Source organism: Psammomys obesus, unplaced genomic scaffold (genome assembly GCF_907164565.1).
Source record: "Psammomys obesus unplaced genomic scaffold, mPsaObe1.curated_primary_1811, whole genome shotgun sequence".
NCBI classification, from domain to species: domain Eukaryota; kingdom Metazoa; phylum Chordata; class Mammalia; order Rodentia; family Muridae; genus Psammomys; species Psammomys obesus.
Genome location: NW_026596085.1, coordinates 3,686,498 through 3,706,898, shown reverse-complemented (window position 1 = coordinate 3,706,898; position 20,401 = coordinate 3,686,498). Strand labels below are relative to the sequence as shown.

Here is a 20,401-nt window from a genome sequence, read left to right as displayed (position 1 = left end):
GGCCGCTCCTTCCTCGTCCGTGGGGTGACGTTAAAGGTGACAGTGGATGTGCGGTGTCTGGGTGTGAGAGAGGCTCTCAGGAAGTGGCAGCTGCAATGCCTGATTCTCTGCTGGAGCTGGAAGATTTAGAATTACTATTGCAGCCTGAAAGCCCAGGGAGCTCCTGAGGGCTGAGGGCTGCTGGCTTCCTGGAGGGGCGCCTCCCAGGCCGCCAATCTGCCTGGTTTAGGCAGGAAGGTTGGTGTCTTGAGCTACACCACCAGTCTCACACACTCAGTCTGTGAAGGGCAGTGAAATGGTAAGATCTGCCTCTAGACCACAAACTGTGAGTTAAGGGCTGAAAAGGAGGGAAAGGCAGGTGGGACCCGATGCCGGGTGTGAACTGAGGTAGAGGCTGTGGCCAGAGGAGACAAGAGCAGTATCTTCTCTGCCTGTCTGGGTACCTGGGAGGAAAAATGGAGGAGGGAGCTGGAGATATCTGACTAGAGGAAATCTGCTGACAGTGGACCTCAGACCTGGAAAGCAAGGTCATTCACTTAGAATGTATTTGAAGGCAGGTCCTTGTGGAGTCAGAGTTTAAAAGAAACATTTCTTTGTTCTTTGGTTTCTTCGCTTCTCCCCCCCCCCCCCCAATGTATTTTAAAACACTGGTGCCCAGCACTGTGCCCAGGTGAGAGGCCCTGGAGGGATGTTTATCAGGTAGAAGAAAGGAAGAATGGCACGCACCAAAGAACACCAAGCTGTCTCCTTCCTGAACAAACAAACCAGCTTCACGTCCCGGGTTTTAGTAGGGAACAGCATTTGAAAGTGCTGGAGCCTGTTCTGTAGAAGGGTGGTGCTACCAGACTCTTGAAAATTGCTGAATCTGTGACCCCCACTAGGGATCAATAAGCTAAGGCTTAGCATTTTGGTTTGGGGAAAAACAAGGTTGCCATTGTTAGGGTTAATTACTAATGCCACCTAAAAGCACTACTTTTTTTTTTTTTTTAAATATCCAGACTTTTAAAACTGTCAGTTGAGGGCTTGAATAGGACAAATTGAAAGTGAAAATAAAAGGTCCTGTTTTGTTTTTTTTTTTTTTTTTTTCAAGGCAGGGTAGCCCTGGCTGTCCTGGAACTCACTGTGTAGACCAGGCTGGCCTTGAATTTAGAACTCCACCTGCCTCTGCCTGTAGAGTGCTGGGATTGAAGGTGTGCACCACTACTGCCTGGCAATAAAAAGTCATTTTTTAAGGGAAAAGTTTAAAATGCAAATTATGGTGTGAAAGTAACAGAATGTTCTCAATTAGCCTCTGCTGCCATGTCCTTCTGGGTGTTCTGTTAGGTCTAAGGGCGAAGCGTTTTTGTTTTTTAGGTTTTGATACAGGCTCTCAATATTACTGGATTACCTACCTGGAACTCAGTTTGTAGACCAGGCTGATCTTGACTTCCTGCCTTGTCTCTATTGCCTGGGTGCTGGAGTAAAAAGCCCGCCCCTGGCTAGGGAGAACCTTGCACGGTTGTGCTGACGTGATGGACCAAAGAAAGGTCATGGTAGCCAAGGGATGGCTAAGTTACCTGGGAAAGCAGGAAGCTGCTGAGAGTTAACCTTTCACTCACAGCTAAAGCACGTGAGAGCTAGCAGCACGGAGTGTGCCCAGGACATTTCGGGGCTGTGCGGTAAGGGTCTGGGGGAAGAGGCAATGAGATGCAGAATGAGAAAAGAACCATATGACACCAAATACAAACAAACCCCTCCACTGTGCTTCTAAAAATGGTCAAATTGACGAAGGAGTGGGGGTGAGCGTAGAAACTGGAATCAGAACACACTAAGTCCCAGTCACCTAATATTGCCTACAGGTGAGGGGCATGTTTCTAATATAAGGTAAAGCTCTGTCCACAAACAGTGCTTCGTTATGCTTTGTGGAAAGACTTACAAGCTTAAAAAAAAAAAAAAAGACCTGTGACTGTGGGACCAGGCAACCAGGAAGCCTGCTGCACCGTCCGAGCTCACGGCTGAGCCTGACTGGGATGGGAAAGGCTGTTCAATCTCCCAGACCTCCAGACAGCATGCCTCAGCCTTGCCCACCTGCAGAGTCCGACCCTACTGGACAATGCTCTCACGCTAGCCCATCACAAAGGGTGCTTACCAGCATTTGCACTTTACCTGTGGCTAATCATTGAAAATATTATTTTATATATGATTAAGGCATGGATATACATGTATTTTTTTTTTTTTTAATTTTCACTCCCAATGGTGTTTTTGCTTTTGTTTTGTTTTGTGCTGTTTTCTTTCCAGATGGGGTTTCTCTGTGTAGCCCTGGCTGTCCTAGAACTTGCTATACACCAGGCTGATCCTGAACTCAGAGATTCACTTACCTCTGCCTCCAGAGTGCTAGGATTAAAGGCATGCACCACTGCCACACCCAGCTAACTCCCAGTGTTTTAGAGCCAGAGGCCAGAGGCAGAAAGGGCCTTCGACGTGAAGAGGCTGATGGCCCAGATTGCAGTTTACTGGAGACTTAATGGCAGAGAATGTCTTGATTGAGCACCACCAAGGCATGAGGATCCCTGTGGTCCAAAACGAGAGGAAAGTATCTCCATGCCAAGCTAGACAAAGATGGGCCGCTGCCAACAGGAATGTACTGCCCTTTCTCCGAATATCAGTTAAAAAACAATCTGGGCATCAGTGGCTGGCACACTACGCTTGGCTGACTCGCCTAACAGCTTTGTTTGCTATAGGGCTTGGGATATCTGCCAGGACTGCCCAGTAAGCAAACTGAGCCAAGATGGCTCTAGTCCTGTTGAGCTGCACCCAGGGAACACTTCCTAGAGTAACTTGAAAACCTACACATCTACTATTTGACACTGGAAGTGGGTCCAGAGGAGTCAAGCATCCTGAGCCACATAGCTCACAGAATAAGGACTTTCTCAGTCTGCATAGTGCATGACACTGGAGCAGAATGCAGACTTTGCAGAAAGATTGAAGGTACATCTGTGGAGTAGGACCTAGGTTCTCTTATTCCACCCAGTCTCAAACCGCCAGAAGAGGGCACCAGATTTCATCATAGATGGTTGTGAGCCACCATCTGGTTGCTGGGAATTGAACTCATGACCTCTGGAAGAGCAACCAGTGCTCTTAACTTAGCCTCTGAGCCATCTCTCCAGTCCCCGACCCTGATGGGTTTAAGAGCAATTCACCATCTTCACCACTGAGCCATCAAAATTCTTTTGTTATTGTTTTGACTGTCTAAGACGGGGTCTCACTATGTAGCCCAGGCTAGCTTCAAATTCCTGGTGATCCTCCTCTGTCAGCCCCCTTGGTTCTGGATTTGTAGACCTGGTGTCCCACCAGGTTAGGTTTCAGCGTAAAGAAAGGTGGTGTTTTGTAGTACTGTGCTGGAACCCTGAGCCTCGTGCACAGTCCACCGCCCCAGCTCCCCACGGTCCTTGATACACTATTTGAGGAGACAAATTTTGTTTTGTTTTGTTTTGTTTTGTGTGGAAAAGTCTAAACATGCAGACTTGCTGGCCCGAAGTTCATTATATAGACCAGGCTGGCCTCAAACTTTTAGTAACCCTGTTTCCTGTTTCCTCTGCCTCCCCAGTGGTGAGGCGACATGTACCTGACTATTCATATGCACTGAAAAGCACAAATGACACAGTCTTTGAAGAGAAATAACCAAAGCACATAGGGTATTAAATCCATACAAGCAAACAAAACAAAACAAAAAACAAACTTTTTTTTTTTTTTTTTTTGCTATGTTAGGTCTTTAGGTAAAGGCAGCCAAGCATAATAAGGGTGAATGCAAACAACCCACTGGCAGAAGTAAATACATGTATATGCAAATACTGAATGAGCTGACTTCAGGCCCACTCAGAGCACTCCATTCCTAGAACAGAAGCAACTGCTGCTTCATGTAGGGAAGGTGGGTGAAATAGATAAGCTCAAATTCCACTGTGGCTAGAACTGATAAAGGGTTGCTGATATTGAGGGACCACTCTTTGGGCCAGCTTGGGATGTTTGACAAACATCTGTGAGGTTCAATATTCCACGCCGCTAGACAAAGGAGGGAGAAAAGCACATCATTTTTGCCCTTACATTAAAAATATTTTTTTAGGCCAGGTGGTGGTGGTGGCACACGCCTTTAACCCAGCACTTGGGAGGCAGAGGCAGGTGGATCTTTGTGAGTTTGAGGTCAGCCTCGTCTGCAGAGTGAGTTCCAGCAGGACAGGGCTACACAGAGATAGACTGTCTTTAAAAAAAAAAAAAAAAAAAATATATATATATATATATATATATATACACACACACACACACATATATATACAAATATATACACACATATATATGTATATATATATATTCCACTATCTAATTAAAATATTGGTTTATTGCTTGAATTCAGGTGATTTGTGACTTTAAGTAATGTAAAAGTTGCAACGTCAGTCTCCATTAATGGAAACCAAATGGCTGGGTAAGGAAGGTGGCTCAGCCGTCAGAGCACATACTGTTCTGGCAGAAAACCCCAAGTTGACTTCAAAGTACCTTGTCATACAGGTGTTACAACCACCTGTAGCTCCAGCTCCAGGGAATATGATAGTGCCTTCTGGCCTCAGCAAGAACCTGTACATCTGTGCAAAAACCTGCTCCCCCCCACACACAAAATAATAATAATAATAAACCTTTACATTCCCAGCAGAGGCAGGTGGATCTCCGTGAGTCCAAGGCCAGCCTAGCCGACATATGGAGTACATGGCAAGCTAGAGCTACATACTGACCCTGTCTCAAAACAAACCCACAAATGGCTGGGTGTGGTGGTGCACCTCTTTAATCCCAGCACTCAGGAGGCAGAGGCCAGCCTGTTCTGCGTAACGGTTCAGGCTCAGTCAGGGATACACAGCGAGGCCCTGTGTCAAAAAGACACAACTCCAGTCTTGATTAAATACTTGTTTGCCTGCTGCAGACTGGCACCTACCTTGCCGAGACAGACAGGAGAAGCAAGGAACCCAGGCAGCAGCGTTAGCCAGTGAGGGCCAACGTTGCTCCTCTCCTCCTCACCCGAGAGGGGCATCTACACCCTCTGTCTCTTGCAGCTTCTAATAACACCTCCTGGTGTCCTCCCTGTCTTGGCTCTGGCAAACCTCCCTTGTATCATCCTTCCCATTTACGGGGCAGTTCCTGAAAGCACACAAGCCTGGGATAGTGGCCTATTGAGAGGGAGAATGAGGAGCTGGGCTCCAGTGAAGAGCACAGAGATCATATATATGTATGTGTGTGTATATATATATGAATATATATCGTATATATGTATATATACGATATATATTCATATATATAATGAACATATATTCATATAAATATATATATTTACCCTCTTATGGACACACTGTGTCAGATTTATTTTCTCATTTGGTCTTTGCACTCCCATAGTGGTTATTATTGCACCATCTTACAAATGAAAAGCTAGATTCTGGAGCAGCTCATTGACCACAGAGGTCCTGGAACCATTTTGTGTCTCTTATCTGGCTTGATATTGTCTGTCCCAAAACCAGAGGATCTCTTCATGTAGTGTTCCACAGCACCATAGCTTTGCCCTCCGACCACATCACCAGTGGACATGATGTCACCAGGTAACTTGTGAGCTTAAGTGTCCACACAGGAGACCGCAGACCCTGGGCCTAGGTCAGTTACCAGGCTGCATCTTGACAGCATAGCGCTGTCTGCTCTGGCTCCCACTGTGGTTTGTTGGACCGGCTCTACCACTGAACAGTACTGTCACCCCAGCACTCTTGACCCTTAGGGACCTCCATTTAGGCAAACCCAGGATTGTTTCACTTTGCCACAGAAAAGAATTTCAAGACAAGACAGTGTGAAGTCGAGTTCAAATTTGTTTGTTTTGGGGGCCAGGGTCTCTCTCTATAGCCTTGCCTGTCCTGGAAGTCACTCTTGTAAACCAGGCTGGCCTCAAACTCACAGAGATCCTCCTGTCTCTGCCTCCAAAGTGCTAGCATTAAAGGTGTGCACCACCGCCCAGCTGAGTTAAAGTTTACTTTTTTAGGCCTGGCATCATGATGCAGGCCTTTAGTCCCAGCACTTGGGCGGGAGGCAGGGGCAGGTAAATCTCTGTGAGTTCAATGCCAGGTTGGTCTAGAGAAAGAGTCCAGGACAGCTAGGACTATTACAAACAAAAACCCTGTAATAATAATAATAAACCTAATAATAATAATAATTTATTATAAATAATAATGAATTTTTAGCATAGGCGTGTTACCAACTCAGGTATGCCTCCAGCATCTTTGTTGTCTCCATATATGACTATTTATATAGTGACCAAATACACCATCTGTGGGTTTCTATGTTGTGTTGCTCAGAGTGGAATTTACAACAAGGGCTTAAGAGAATTCCCTTTCATAAACAAAATTGTAACGTGTATGTATGAGGGCTACTGTTGAGATTTAGGAATGAGAGCAGAGGTTTTATAAATACAGCTCAAGGTAAGAAAACATTTTAGCTGTCTGGAATCACGGGTTATCTACTGTCTTTGACATACCTGCCTGAGATGTCTCAGGAATACACACATTGTCGCTGCAGGAAACTCTGGCGTACCAGTGGGTCCCAGTGTTTCCTAACTCTGTCAGTAGGGTAACCTTTGCTGTCTTTCTGTCCTGACTTGAGAAGAATACAGAATCTATGGAATTCTCTGTATGGAATGTTTCTGACAGAATAGGTAGTGTTGCTTCTAGAAGAGACGAGACTTGGGGACACAGACACTCACTCTTCTTGTACCTCTCCTCCCCCCAGCGCGCAGGGTCTTATGTAGCTCAGGCTCACTTCAAACTCCCACGTGCAAGTCAGGGATGACCTTGAATTTCTGATCCTCCTGCCTGCGCCTCCCTATCGCTGTGATTTCAGGCACACGCTCGGTCAGTTTATGAGGGGAACAGAACCTACCGGCTTTACGCCCTCTACCAAAGCTTCTGGTACCCCTTCTAAAGCTAAACAAAATAATGTAAGAATGATAACAGTGGCAGTGACCCCACCTGGCAGCAAAGATGGCCACTGTGCAGTCGGAAGGACTGGCTCCAAAATGCCTGTCCTATTCCACCTGGGTGACAAGTGATTCATGATCTTGCACAGTCTTCATTTTACCATTTGCAAAGTGAGGATGACAAGAGCCTGCTTTTATGTCACAAAAAGAGAGCCATGCCAGGAAGGGCATTTTAGGGGTGGGTAAGGAGAAAGGAGGTTCACTCAGCTCTGAAGCCTTCCATGGAGCCAGATTGGCAATGGGGGCTGATGGCATGGGTTATAATAGAGGCTGGGAAGCAAGAAACCCAGTTGGTTGCCCTCCAGCAACCTTATTTTAAATTTGAAGATCATAAACACAATTAGCATTTGCATTCCCTGCTGCTCTTCTGTCCCGCGGTCCCCTGGTGATTACAGAAAACCCGGGCGCCTCCTCAGCTTGTTCACACAATGCACACACCTCCTAAACTGAAGTTAAGGTCTTGGAAACATCTGCAACTCGTGTACAGAACCCTTGGCACCCGGGCAGGGCAGGGTCCCTCAAGGTACATGACACACTGTTCTGAATTTTAAGATACGCAGGTTTTCAGCTGGGTTCTAGACTTAAGTCCTGTCTGGAGACACTGTAATGAGTGCATTAAAATTCATTAAAACAGAAAACAATTTGGTCAAGATGAAGAAAAAATTTAGGCAAGATGAGAACAATGCAGAAGGTATGTAATTAAATTTTAAGGCACATGTGGGGTAGTTGAGGACATGTTTTTGAAGAAACGACAATGAAGTCACTTTGTAGAGCAGCCTACCAGTTGTGAAGAAAAAAAAAAAACAAAACAAAACAAAAAACAAAGCAAAGCATACAGGGTTGGACTTCAGGACTGTCCTGGGGTCTTTTGCTTGGGTTTAAGATGGGGCCTCTGTCTATAGGCCAAGCTGGCCTTGGCTTTGTAGCAACCCTCCAGCCTCGGCCCGCTTGAATGCTTGCAAGCATGGGCCACATCACTGGGTTCATTGCAGAATATATCCTGTTCTTACTCTGTACTATTTATTGTAATGGAGGTTGTAAGCTGGGGCAGTAGGCAGGGCCTGAGCCACACACACAGACACACAGACACACAGACGTACCAGCAGTCTCCATTTTAATGTTGCAGTCTGACGTGTTTAGAATACCTATTAAAAGCTTAACTATTTTAAGGGGGGAAAAAAGTTTTGTTTTGTTTAAGAGTTTCTCCTAGGTTTTTTTTTTTTTCCCCCTGATTCATTTCCTCCTTCTTTCATCTTGGTATTTCTAGGGGAGGTGAGAGCCCCTCCCCCAAATGAGATCATTTCAACCAGAATCCAAGGCCAGGCCAATGCATATCTGTTGAACCAGAGGGCCTTTTTTTTTTTAAGTTGACAGTTTCTTGAGGGAGTCTGGGCAAGGGAGCAGAAGGGACTAGAACCAGCTCTGACCTTTACCACATTTACCTGGAATGGTAATCACAGGGTTATGTTTTCCTGGGCAGCCTTTGGCCCATACTTCCACTCCCAACTGTGGGGGGATGTCTCCCACCTGTGTGCTGATCAAGAGGGAAGCTGGGAGGCTAGCTTCCACCCCACCCCCACTCCAGGATTGTGGCTGCCAAATAAGAAAGGGAGAAATGTCTCGTCTCCCCAAATCCCTGCCCCCAGTCCCTCCTCCCCACTTCTAATGCTTTCTGCATTGTACTTACCACACCTGAACAACCCAACTATTTAAAAACAGGGTAAGTTGCGTTCAAAGACAAAATGAAAACCAAGTGAGGCCCAAAATACCACTTCATGCTTCGTTGACATTAATAACGCAGTCTTAAACTCTGGTTATTATTCTTCCTAAAGCAAGAAAGCAAATTCTATATCTTGTTATTTGCCCAGAGGCCACCGGAAATGGCAGCACCTCTTCAGACACTCACTGGCTTGTGAAAGTTGCAGCACCCAGCGCTGACCTTGTTTACCCTGAAGACAGTCTTGGCCATTCTGACGTACAGCCAGGAAAGGGATCTGTCTAGGGAAAGATCTAGAATCAAGAGCGAGACACCTTAAAAAAAAAAATCACCAGTCATTTCAGTAAGTACTTCCCAGTTTTCTTTTTTCTCCTTTGTTAATGGGTCTCTTGTAGCCCAGGCTGCCCTCTTACCCCGTGTAGCTGAGAAAGACCTTGAGAGATTACGGAGCTCTGCCTCCCATTTTTCTTTCTAAATATAAATTTAAATTTTCTGACCATCCTTTTTCAGATTCCTAATGTGGGGAGTCACTGGGCAGGTGGGGGATGGGCAGCTCCAGCCACAGGACTTGGTGGCACCAAAGGACAGACTGCTGTGTGGTCTAGACTGGTAAACACTTATTTTTTTTTTTTTAAGGGGCAAGGAAACAGTCAATTAGGTGTTGAAGGGGAGAGGAGGTGCAGAATTATTTATTGTCTATGCAATCTCGTCTGCTGTGGTTGACCGCAGAGGCTTGGCACCCCAGCCCTGCTGGGTGACAGCAGGGAACTCATTCCATCTTTCAGACTTAAGTTTTGAATGTGTAAATGAAGAAGACGAAAAGTACCTATTTCTTGGGCTTCTTAAAAGGAACGCAAGTAAAGCCCTTAAAGAAGGAGAAGCCTAATAAGGTTAGCCAATTGGTATCGTTAAGCAGTTAAATATTCATTTCACCATGAGTAATAATAATAATTAGTAATAAAGGTGTGTAACATTCTGAGTGGTGGAAATGGAACCAGATAAGCTTTCTACCTGCTCTGTTTCTGCGTAAATGTGGAAACGTTTAAAGCTGTCGACAAAATACTCTTTAAAGCAGGGAACGAGGAGGGAAACAGCATGCAAATTTTTCTTTCTAGATGATTTTACTTCCTTATTTTAATTCCAGCAAATATTTATAGCTGGGGTTAAAAGCTCGGGTTCTGAAGCCATATTTCTACCCAAAGAAAGGAAACCTAAAGCTTATCTAACCCGTCAGAGGACAGGCCAGTTGTGGCAGCTTTTGCTGGCGGAGCAGCCCTGGGCGATTTTGCATAACCTCTGCTCGCATCTGTTGGTTTTTCCTGTAAGGAGAAACTAAACTAAAGTTCCTACCTGGCTGGGCTGGGAGGCTCCACCAGGGCGGCCAGCAGGGTCAGTGCTCCTTGGATGTCCACCAGAAGGAGGCTTAGGCGTAAGGATGGGCAAGTGTGGGCCCATTGTGCCGGAGCAGACTGGGAGGAGAAGCCTCTGAGAACAGTTGGGATGTGGAGGCAGGAGGAAGCCCTCTGCGGTGTCCTGCGTGGCCAGGCCAGTGAACGGCAGTAGCTGACCATGCTTTAAGCTGCAGCGAGTGCCCTTGGAGGAAGGAGAGACCTGTTGGAAGAACGAGGGAAAAATCTCTCACGAAACTGACCTTTAATGAGTAGGTCTTAAGAAACAGATCCTGGGTTTGATCCCTGGCTGATAGACAAAGATAAACACACACACACAGTGAAAATGAGCCACACAAACTAAGCTAAAACCAGTAAAATTGAACACTGCTCAACTTCTGAAAATGTTGCAAAATCCTAAAGCATATTTTCAATATACATATGCATATGTACCCACACATATAGTATAGTAATGGAATATATAACCAATATATTTTCTCAAGACAGGGTTTCTCTGTGTAGTCTTGGTTGTCCTGGACTCATTTTGTAGACCAGGCTGGCCTCAAACTCACAGAGATCCGTGTGCCCAGCACTCCCCCGAAAGCAGAAATAGATAGAAACAGCTGAGTGTTGCTACATCCAGGCTGTCATTTTCAGGATTTTGTTTCAAGAATAGTGGAAACAGTCATTTATGAAAAATAAAAATGACTTGACCCAGCTTTTTGGATGGAGTTTCTTTTCACCCAGTCGTATATTTTTCCACCCAGAACTACCGTTCTGAACATAACCTAGAGCAGGCTGCCATCATTCCAGGCCACAACCAATATTTACCTTGAGGAAGACTGTTCCAAAGGTCAGGAAGGAATCGTCTTAGGGATTGTCACAATTTGGCAAGAGGATAAAGAACCCTGGAGAATTTGGAAGGCTATTGTTATTCCTCCCTTCCCCCACTAAAGAACTGTGCACACCTCAGTGCCTGGAGCTGAGGAGACATTCCAGCAGGGAAGGGGCTAGTTTAAAATGTGGCAGCTTCTCTCTAGCCACCAACGGTTAAGAAATCGCTGGTAGCTTACGCGGGCCTCCTCTCCTCCTCTAGGCCAGAATGCCTAAAGCAGGGAGAAGGAAGAGTTCTCCAGCCCGATCCAACCCCCGGGCCGAATCCCGGGCCCTCCCTCTCAGCCTGGTGGCTTTATTGCCTCAATTCTGACTTATCTGCATACAAATAGTATTGATAAGGTGATGGGTGGTCCTTTGTCTTTCTCCTCCCCGGTCTAGGGAAGAGAAGCCATTTACAATCCGGCTGGGACTGGCTAAGAAGCCAGAACTATCTAGGGCAAAATAGGGACTGCTGGGAGGCTTGAGGGTGGTTGAGACCAAGATAAGAAGGCTGGAGAGCAGACGGGGAGGACCTTGAGAAAGACCAACATTGAGGGAGTCCCCAGGGAGAGAAACAGAGATTCAGCAAAGGATCTAGGGAAGGACAGGACCCAGCGGTGCCAGAGACACGGACTCGGGAGGGCGTAGCAGAAGTGCGGTCAACAGCAGCTGGGAAGGACAAGACTCGGCCTTTGAAAGGAAGCCAAGAAGCCAGTGGTGATTTACTGACAAATGTCTTCGGGTTTGATGCGGTTGGAAGCCAAATTAAAGTCAAAGGAGCAGTGAGTGGGAGGAGAGGACCCGGACACAGGCTGTGCAAACAGCGCTTTAAAAAATGTGTCTTTGAAGGCCAGGCAGTGGGACAGGCCCGGAGGTGGAGCCAACGAGGTTACCTTTCTTTTTCAAAGCCGCGAGAAATGAGAAGGGTGGGAGCTAACCTTAGGACTAGTGACTAGAATTCAGGGTTAATCCACCCAGGGGAGATAGCTTGAGGGTGTAGGAGGCTCCCGGCGTGACTTGGCTGTTGGCCTTCCCAGAAGGAGGTACGTGTCTGCCTTTGCGCTCGGTGGAAGCGGGGACCTCAGGGTTGGGGGCTCGAGGCTGTTTTCTCTGGAGCCCGTGCGGGGTCAGTTCGCTGTGCTGGGGCTAAGAAGGGACCCGGTGTCCTGCAGGCGTGACTAGGCCTTGGAGACATTGGGTGTCTTACCCTCGCTGCTACCGAACAGGAAACTGAGGCTCAGAAAGGTGGGTCTCCAGCCGGGGACCTGTACGGCAGGGTTGTTTCTTGTTAACTTACCCTTCAGACGGTTGAAATAACGACTCGAGGTGGTGTTAAAATTTGCACAGCTGTATGAGATTTAAATGAAACTTTTATGGATGGCTTAAAAGATACCAAACGGAAGCCGGGTGGTGATGGCGGCGGCGGCGTACAGCTTTAATGTCAGCGCTTGGGAGACAGAGGCGGGCGGATCTCTTGAGTTCCAGGCCAGCCTGGTCTATAGAGCTGGTTCCAGAAAAACCCCGTCTCGGGGTTAAAAAAAAAAATCTAAATGGTCCTCCTGTTATCTTTTTCCTCTAAAAAAGTGTCTGCGTGTCAAGTATTAGGACTTCCATTTCATTCTTAAATTTACTCCTTCCATTTTCTTTTATAGCCCATAGAAAGATTTATACTATATTGTCAATTTGTTGTTGTTGTTTTGTTTTTTTCAAGACAGAATTTCTCGGGGTGGCCCTGGCTGTCCTGGACTCACCAGCCTGGCCTTGAACTGCTTTGAGAGTGTGTAAGCTTGTAATTTCTCAGCTTGTAATTGATATTTGTGCCAGAAGGATCGCAGTGTTAGGTGTTGTTTGGAGGGATGGCAGGGACAGCCGAGGGCTCAGTATGTCCACTTCAGCTCCTGCAACCCACTTTGAAGACTAGGCCTCTTTGTGGTTCAGACTTTGACTTACGACATAGGTGCAACCAGATTAAATGTGCAGCGTGGTAGCCGTTGAGGCCCTGGAACCCTGGAAAGGACCTCCTCCCTGCAGCCTAGTTAAGTTTAGTAAAAATGCTTCCTGGCCAAGGAGGATGAGGTTACCCAGGGACCGCCTGGCAGTGGGAAGTGGTTGACACACTTCCCACCGTTCTTCACAGACCCTAAAACCACCCCACCCCCCAGATAGGTTTCTCTATGTTGCCTTGGCTGTTCTGGACTCGCCTTGTAGACCAGGCTGGCCTAGAACTCACAGCAATCCTCCTGCCTCTGCCTTCCAAGTGCTGGGATCACAGGCGTGCACCACCACGCCCGACGCTAAAGCCGCTTTAAAGATATTAATTCTCCCACACTTTTGGTGTTCTGTAGAGTGGACATTAGCTTACGGGCTCCAAGTCAAGCTTGTGTCAATTCCCATTCCAGAGTCCAGTGACTGACCCTACCCCAGGCTTTCTCTGTGGTCAGTAGTTAGCATGCAGGTAATGTGGGCTACTCCGAGATCCATAACTGTTTGTTGGTAGGCCTGGTCCAATCTGGTATAAGCCTGTTGCAGGCCATAACAATTTTTGACAAGTTTAGTTCAACTTAGAAAACTAATACTAAGACATGGGAAGATCAAATAGGTGAGTTCCTGAGAAATCATTTTACTGTGTGTGTGTGTGTGTGTGTGTACACACACACATAACCTTAAAATTGAAGGATCTTGGAAAAGTAAAAAATACTGATTTGCCTGGACGTGGTGGTGTATACCTGTAATCCCAGCACTCAGGGAGGCAGAGGCAGGCAGATCTCTGAATTTGAGGCCAGCCTGGTCTACAGAGTGAGTCCAGGACAGCCAGGACTATAGAGGAAAACCCTGTCTCGTGGGGCAAAAAAAAACCAAAACCATGTCTGTGTGTCTATTTGAGCTGGGCATGTTTAAATCTCAGCACTCAGGATGCAGAGGCAGGCAGATCTTCATGTTCAAGATCAACCTGATAATTATCAAGTTCTAAGCCAGCCAGGCTACATGGTGCAGCCTTGTCTCAAAAAACTAGGTAGATGGATGCAAGGATGGATGGATACATAGATAAATTTGATTCTCCCAAAATGCCTTTGAACAGAAAGGAGCCATTTATAATCCTAGTCTAATATGACAGTGGCATTTAGTCAGATGCACAAAACTATTAAACTAGTTTCAAATTTTTCCTGCAAGAAATCCAAGCAGCATCGTAATTGTTAGGTCAGTCTTTATGATTGAAGACCTCTGTCCCATCTCTGAAGCAACTGGCCTAGTTTGCTGTCACTCTTCCAAAAACTAACCTAATTACTACAAAATATTGATTAATGAAAAATAAATGCTCTGGGTTTGGTTTGGGATGGCTATAAAGTAATAGTCAAAGATTTATAATTCATGCCTTATGAAGCTACTGAAAAATTAATTATCCCCAAATTGAGAAATACAAGCAAATTGCTTGAAAGTCATTTTTTTTTAATATAGCGGTAGCCATTATTAATGCATATTTCTCCCACAGCTTTAGAGCCTCAGATTTTGCAGTGAAATCGAAAGCAATAAGGATTTGGGGAATCATGCAGATTTTTAAGGGTGGAATTGTGCTGCAGTGGAGGTCCCTGTACCCATCTGCCTCCCACACACACTCGGACAGCCTTGGGCGCTTCTGCACACATCCCTCTCTGCTGGGTCAGCTCCCATCTTATCTGTCCTTGGCAGCCTTTTCTTATCTCTCCCCTGGAGGGAAAAGACCAGCTCGCTTGAGTTTTTCTATTTGAACAAACCAGCCTTGATGCCCTGAGCTAGGAATGTAGGCATTTTACCACCAAGCCAGCAGAGACAGACCACCCTTTTGTACCTAGTTCAGAGCACAACAGCTGCCCCGCTGAATTCCCTCATAATTAAATGAGTCCATTAAATAGCTTCGAAAACTAATGAGGGAGTTTAGCAGATTTCTCCAACCTACCTGGCTACATTCAGATCCCTTTTTCTTTCTGTTCTTGTAAATAAGAAAGACCCTGAAACTGGAAGTTACTGACCTTTGTTAAGTGTCTGAGAAGGTTCATCCTTTCTGACTTGTTCTGTCAAGCCACTAAAAGTGTCTCTTGGGTTTTGTCGCATACTGAGTTCCATCCTGGCATCGCCCATTCTTTTTCATGGGGACCCGGCGGAGGGTGTCTGATTATGTCCATCTGGTTGTTGTGTCCCGCCCACCTCTGGTTTCAGTTGCTTACTGGAATGCTCTTTCCCCTCCCCTTCTCCTTGATGCTATCTGCACCTTCCTCTGGAGGACAATGGAGAATTCTTGTAGACAGTTTTGCTTGACTTGGCCCTGGGCCCTGGGAGTAGCATGTGGTCCAAGGTTCCCTAGTTAAGATCCTGGGGACCACAGTTTCCCACAAGGAAGTCTTAATCTGCAGCATTTTGTTATACTGGGTTATGCTAATGCCTGGTTTAATACTTGTGTCTCATGCTTGAGAATGAATGATGAGACGTGGTACATTCATCCTCTCCACCCTTACCCCCAGGAATATACAACTACACACCACCCTGGATGGGTATAATCTCTATAAAACAGAAACAGGGAGAATGATCTTTTCAGTAGGTTGGTCACCTTAAAGGATTTGGCATCCAAGAGCTGTTCTGTAAATATCAGCATTTTATTCAAAACCCTTTCCCTATCATCTCCTTTGGTTTTTGTAGTGCCCCAATGGCAGGTAAGCAGTTTTCTCTGTCTGCAGGTAGGTGGTTAAACTGGCACTCTGTAGTTTGCTGAGGATCACTAACTCACATTGCGGCGCTTGACAGGCATTGTTCTAAGTAAGCTACATCAGGCTGGAGAGTTGGGTAGGGTCAGTAGCCCTGCTCTTTAGGTCCCAGCACCCACATCAGGCTGCTCACAGCTGCCTGGAACTCCGCTCCAAGGAATCCGACACTCTCTGGCCTCCGTGAGCACCTGCATGCCTATGAAAACAAATAGAATATCTGAGGACTCTGCGCTCAGTCCCCACATCAAAATGCTGTGATGTCTATAGTCCTGTTTCACAGAGAGGATAAGTAACTCTTAGCTGAGGTAAGCAGAGCTGCTGCTGACCTGTCCTGATACGGTATCGGCTTCAAAGCAGTTTTGTTCTTTGGAACAATTGCATGTTTTAGTCCCAGGCTGGCCTTGAACCCTTGTTCCTCCAGCCTGTGATTCTGTCATAGTGCATGGTATTACAGGCTTGCACCACCACACCTGGCTTATAAACAGTTATCGGTTAGGTTTTCCCCTTTCCACTTTTTTCTCTTTTTTTTTTCTTGTTTCTTTTTTTAAGACAGGGTCTTACTATATAGACCAGGCTAGCTTAGAATTTGTGGCAATTCTCCTGCCTCCCAAGCCCTAGCATTATATAGTTCCATACTACCAAGTTCAGTTTATTAGTGTTCTTGAGCTCAGAGAACAAATAATCTTTACTCATCTTTTTTTTTTCTTTATTTTATTTTTAAACAGTATCTTATGCATACCAGGCTAGCCTCAAACTCACTGACTCAACACAAATGACTTTGAACTTCTATCTCCCAAGTGCTGAGGTCACAGCTTATGTCACCACTCTGCTTAGATGGTAATAGGGAAGTTTAATCCAGCAATATGGCTGCTCTGGCAAGGGATCACATCCAAAGACCTAGTTCTGTGTGAGCTGCTGGAATACAGACACGCTCCGAGTGCGTACCTTTAGTCCCGAGCAGTGAAGGTAAGATATAGAAGGAAGCAGCCGTGTTTGAAAGTGACCTCTAATTGAGGGGCAGACAAAGTGATGAATCAGAGAAAGATGTGACAGAATGAGTCAGAGGTATGCTCAATTTTCATGAGAACAGGAGAGGAAGGAGGCTGCTTTAGAGCAGCAAGGGTGGGGGATTACCAAGAGTTGATTACTAGGAGTTTTACAAAGGCAGGTTGCAGAGAGAGCAAGCTAGACACAGGTGAAGAGAGAATGAACCAGAGCTTGAGAAGGAGCCAGAAGATTAGAGCATATTGCCAGAATTTGTTTGAGGCCAGGCCGAGCAGAAGCAAGAGAAACCAGCTTGGAGAGGAGTTTAGGCCAGAACAGCTGAAATGAACCAGCCAGCAAGAGTTCAGGAAGATCTAGAAAGGCTCGGGAATGGCTTTCCTCTCGTCCCTTTGTCGGAGGAAATAAAAACAACATTTACAGGTAGCATTGAATTGTGCTTCTACCTCTTAATTTTCCCAGCGAGTTGAAGTAAAGGTAACTTGAAGTTTTTGTATATTTTGAGACAGGGCTCCCACAACATAGCCATGGCTGATCTTGAACTAGGCTGGCCTTCAACTCATAGAGGTCCTCCTGCCTCTGCCTCTGCTGTGCTGGGATTGAAGACGTGGGCCATCACACCCGGCTTTTAATTTGGGCTTTTGAAGATGAGTCCCACATCTGTCAGCACTTCATCAGAAGTGTTTAGAAAGGCAAAACCTTTTCTCCATTTAGCTCAGTCCCTGGGGACATATAAATTAACCAGCTTAGGAGAAAAGTGAAACATTGTTAAATCATTAGTTTTGTCCTTCGGTTTTGAATGCAGAGGACAGAACTAGGGCTTTCTATATGAGATGCCTGTATCTCCAAGACCTTTTTTGTTTATTTACTTATTATTTAGTTTTAAGTGTGTGGGTGCCATGGGGCTGTGTATGCACTCTTGTGTGGAGAGTGGAGATCGCTGATGTCTGTCTTCCTCTTTTGGTTTTTCAAGACAGAGTTTCTCTGTGTAGCTCTGGCTGTCCTGGACTTTGTAGACCAGGTTTGGCCTCGAACTCACAATGATCCATCTGCCTCCCAGAGTCCTGGGATTACAGGCGAGTGCCACCCCCCTTTTTTTTTTTTTTTTTAAGGAAACCTGTCATATTTATTTGTCTCTGGGTGTGAGGGGAGGCATGTCATGTTTTTTTCTTATTTCCTTATTTATCGTGACAAGCTTTCCTTATGTAACAATGGCTGGTCTGGAACTCACTAGACATGGCTAGCCGTTGGTACCCAGTTCTGCCTGCCGCAGCCTCCCAAATGCTGGGATTAAAGGCAGCCATCACCAGGCACCTTATTTTTTTGAGACATGTTCTCCTTCTGAACCTAAAGCCTGACATTTTGGCGAGGCAAGCTGGCAGGTAAGCTGGGGTCTGCTTGTCTGGGCTGGGGATTTGAGCATTGGTCTTCTTGCTTGCACAGTTTTTGCTTTTACCTACTGAACCATCTCCCCAGCCAACTGGTTGGAAATTTTTTTTAACATATTAAACATGGTTTATGCTTCATAGGAAGCTAACAGAAGATCCTGGCTTTGTAGTAAGCTCTGTTTATGCCACAGCTTCTTCCTATTAAGTTGTTTTTTGAGTAGGTGACCACCTGTGTGAGGCTAAGTGATTACAGTTGCCTCCTGGCTGGGTGGAGCCTGGGCAAGTAAGGAAGCAGCCCAATAGTAGAGATCAAACTGCAGGCCTAAACTTCAGCCAGATCCAGGAGGGCTTCCTGCTCGTCCTGCCCCGCCCCCTTACCTATCTGCCCCCTCCTCCCAGCCTGCAGGCCTGGCCTCCTGGAGCCTGCTATGTGGGTTCCCTGGGGGGGTCCACACCCTCAGGCAGCAGCTCTTCATGCCTTACTTCCCTTATCTTTCTGAAGCTCGCTGCTGCGCCTAAGGGTGAGCCCCTCCCAGCGCTTTCTCTTCTGTTCTAGCAGTTCCTGGGTCCAGCTTGTGCAAAAGAGGGAGCTAAGAGACGCGCCACGGGCATCATGGTCCGCCTGTTGGCCTCGGAGGTCCAGCAGCTACTCCACAACAAGTTTGTGGTCGTCCTTGGGGACTCTGTGCATAGGGCAGTGTACAAGGACCTGGTGCTCCTGCTGCAGAAGGATTGCCTGCTCACTCACAAGCAGCTCAGAACCAAGGGGGAGCTGACCTTTGAAAAGGACCAGCTGATGAAGGGAGGCGAGCTGGATACCCTGCACAATCGCACGGACTACCGAGAGGTGCGCGAGTTCTGCTCGGACCACCACCTGGTGCGCTTCTACTTCCTCACTCGAGTCTACTCCGAGTACATGGAGAGCGTCCTGGAGGAGCTGCAGTCGGGCACGCACGCCCCGGATGTGATCATTATGAACTCTTGCCTCTGGGACGTCTCCAGGTACGGGCGGAATTTCTTAAGTAGCTACAGGCAGAACCTGGAGAACTTGTTTGGACGCATGGACGAGGTGCTGCCCAAGTCCTGCCTGCTAGTGTGGAACACTGCCATGCCTTTGGGTGACAAGATCAAGGCGGCCTTCCTCCCTCAGAAGTGCAAGGGCCAGTATCGGATCTCAGTAGCCACCCTGAAGAAGAGGGTGTCCCAAGCCAACTTGTACAGCCATGAAGAGGCAACCAAGCGCTATTTTGATGTGCTAGACTTGAATTTCCATTTCCGCCAGGACAGGAAACACCTGCAGGGAGATGGCGTGCACTGGAATGAGCACGCACACCGCAGACTCTCCTACCTGCTGCTGAGCCACATGGCTGATGCCTGGGGTGTGGAGCTGCCCCATCGAGACCCGTGGGAGCCTGATCTTGTGCCGTGGGAAAGGCCAGGCCAGGTAGAGGAAAGGCAACCCCAGGCCAACAGAGGGTCTCAGGCTTTTGCCCTGTCACCACCCGGGCTTCTTCCCAGGCCACCACCCCTACTCCCATCCCCCACCTTGCCCATGAGGCCCCCGCCACTTTTAGCGTGCCCCCTACCCCCGCCTCAGCTGATGCCCCCAGCACCGCCCTATCCACAAGATAACTACTTTTCCTCAGACCCTATTTTCCACTCCGATGAATTCTATATCCATCCAGAAAACCCCTCACCCACCCACCCAGGATATGCCTTTGATGGTGACTTTAGCTTTCATCATCAGCCACCTGTGCCCAACTTCCACCAACCCTGTTATCAGCGCCACGCCCCTGTGGTACATAGGGGCTTCCCAAGGCATCACGCTCGGGGCCCTTATATGCCCTGGAGAGGGAGGCCCAGGCGACCACAAAGACATGCCCCAGCCTGCCAAGAGTCAAGGCCCCAGTAGTCTGACCAAGCCCTTAACCTCTGGATGGGACCATGTGTTGTCTGGCTTTCCCTTTCATTGTTGCAGTCTACACACACTGACCTTGCTAACATAAGCCCAGCCAGCCCTGTCTTGGAGTTTTCTTTGTTCGTTGGTGTTAGAAATTGGCAGGGAAGAGCCTGGCCCACCCTTGCTGCCTGAGGTGGTCTCTCCCTCCTGAGTGACCAAGCAAGCAAGCATTCTTACTACCTCCCCCTCGCTATTGTTGCCTTTTTGTAAAAATAAAATTGAAATAGAGAAATTGTTTCTGAAGGTGGTTCTGCCTGGTGTGTGTGTGTGTGTGTGTGTGTGTGTGTGTGTGTGTGTGTGTGTG

The 20,401-nt window shown here is 47.0% G+C and overlaps 1 protein-coding gene across 8 annotated transcripts in view; it reads left to right on the top strand.

Annotated features, from left to right (window-relative positions):
* The window catches only part of Pced1b (PC-esterase domain containing 1B), a 122,554-nt gene extending 102,232 nt beyond the window's left edge, over window positions 1-20,322 (top strand). For 4 of the 8 annotated variants that reach the window (XM_055627143.1, XM_055627139.1, XM_055627144.1 and 1 more), the window contains 2 exons: window positions 8,899-9,090; window positions 18,697-20,322. In XM_055627143.1, the coding sequence (XP_055483118.1) occupies window positions 18,751-20,049 (1,299 nt within the window). In that variant the 5' untranslated portion in view covers window positions 8,899-9,090; window positions 18,697-18,750 and the 3' untranslated portion in view covers window positions 20,050-20,322. Of the gene's footprint in view, window positions 1-8,898; window positions 9,091-11,999; window positions 12,055-18,693 lie in introns of those variants that run through there. The other 4 variants (XM_055627142.1, XM_055627141.1, XM_055627146.1 and 1 more) reach the window with 3 other exon arrangements.
* The last annotated feature ends 79 nt before the right edge of the window (window positions 20,323-20,401 follow it).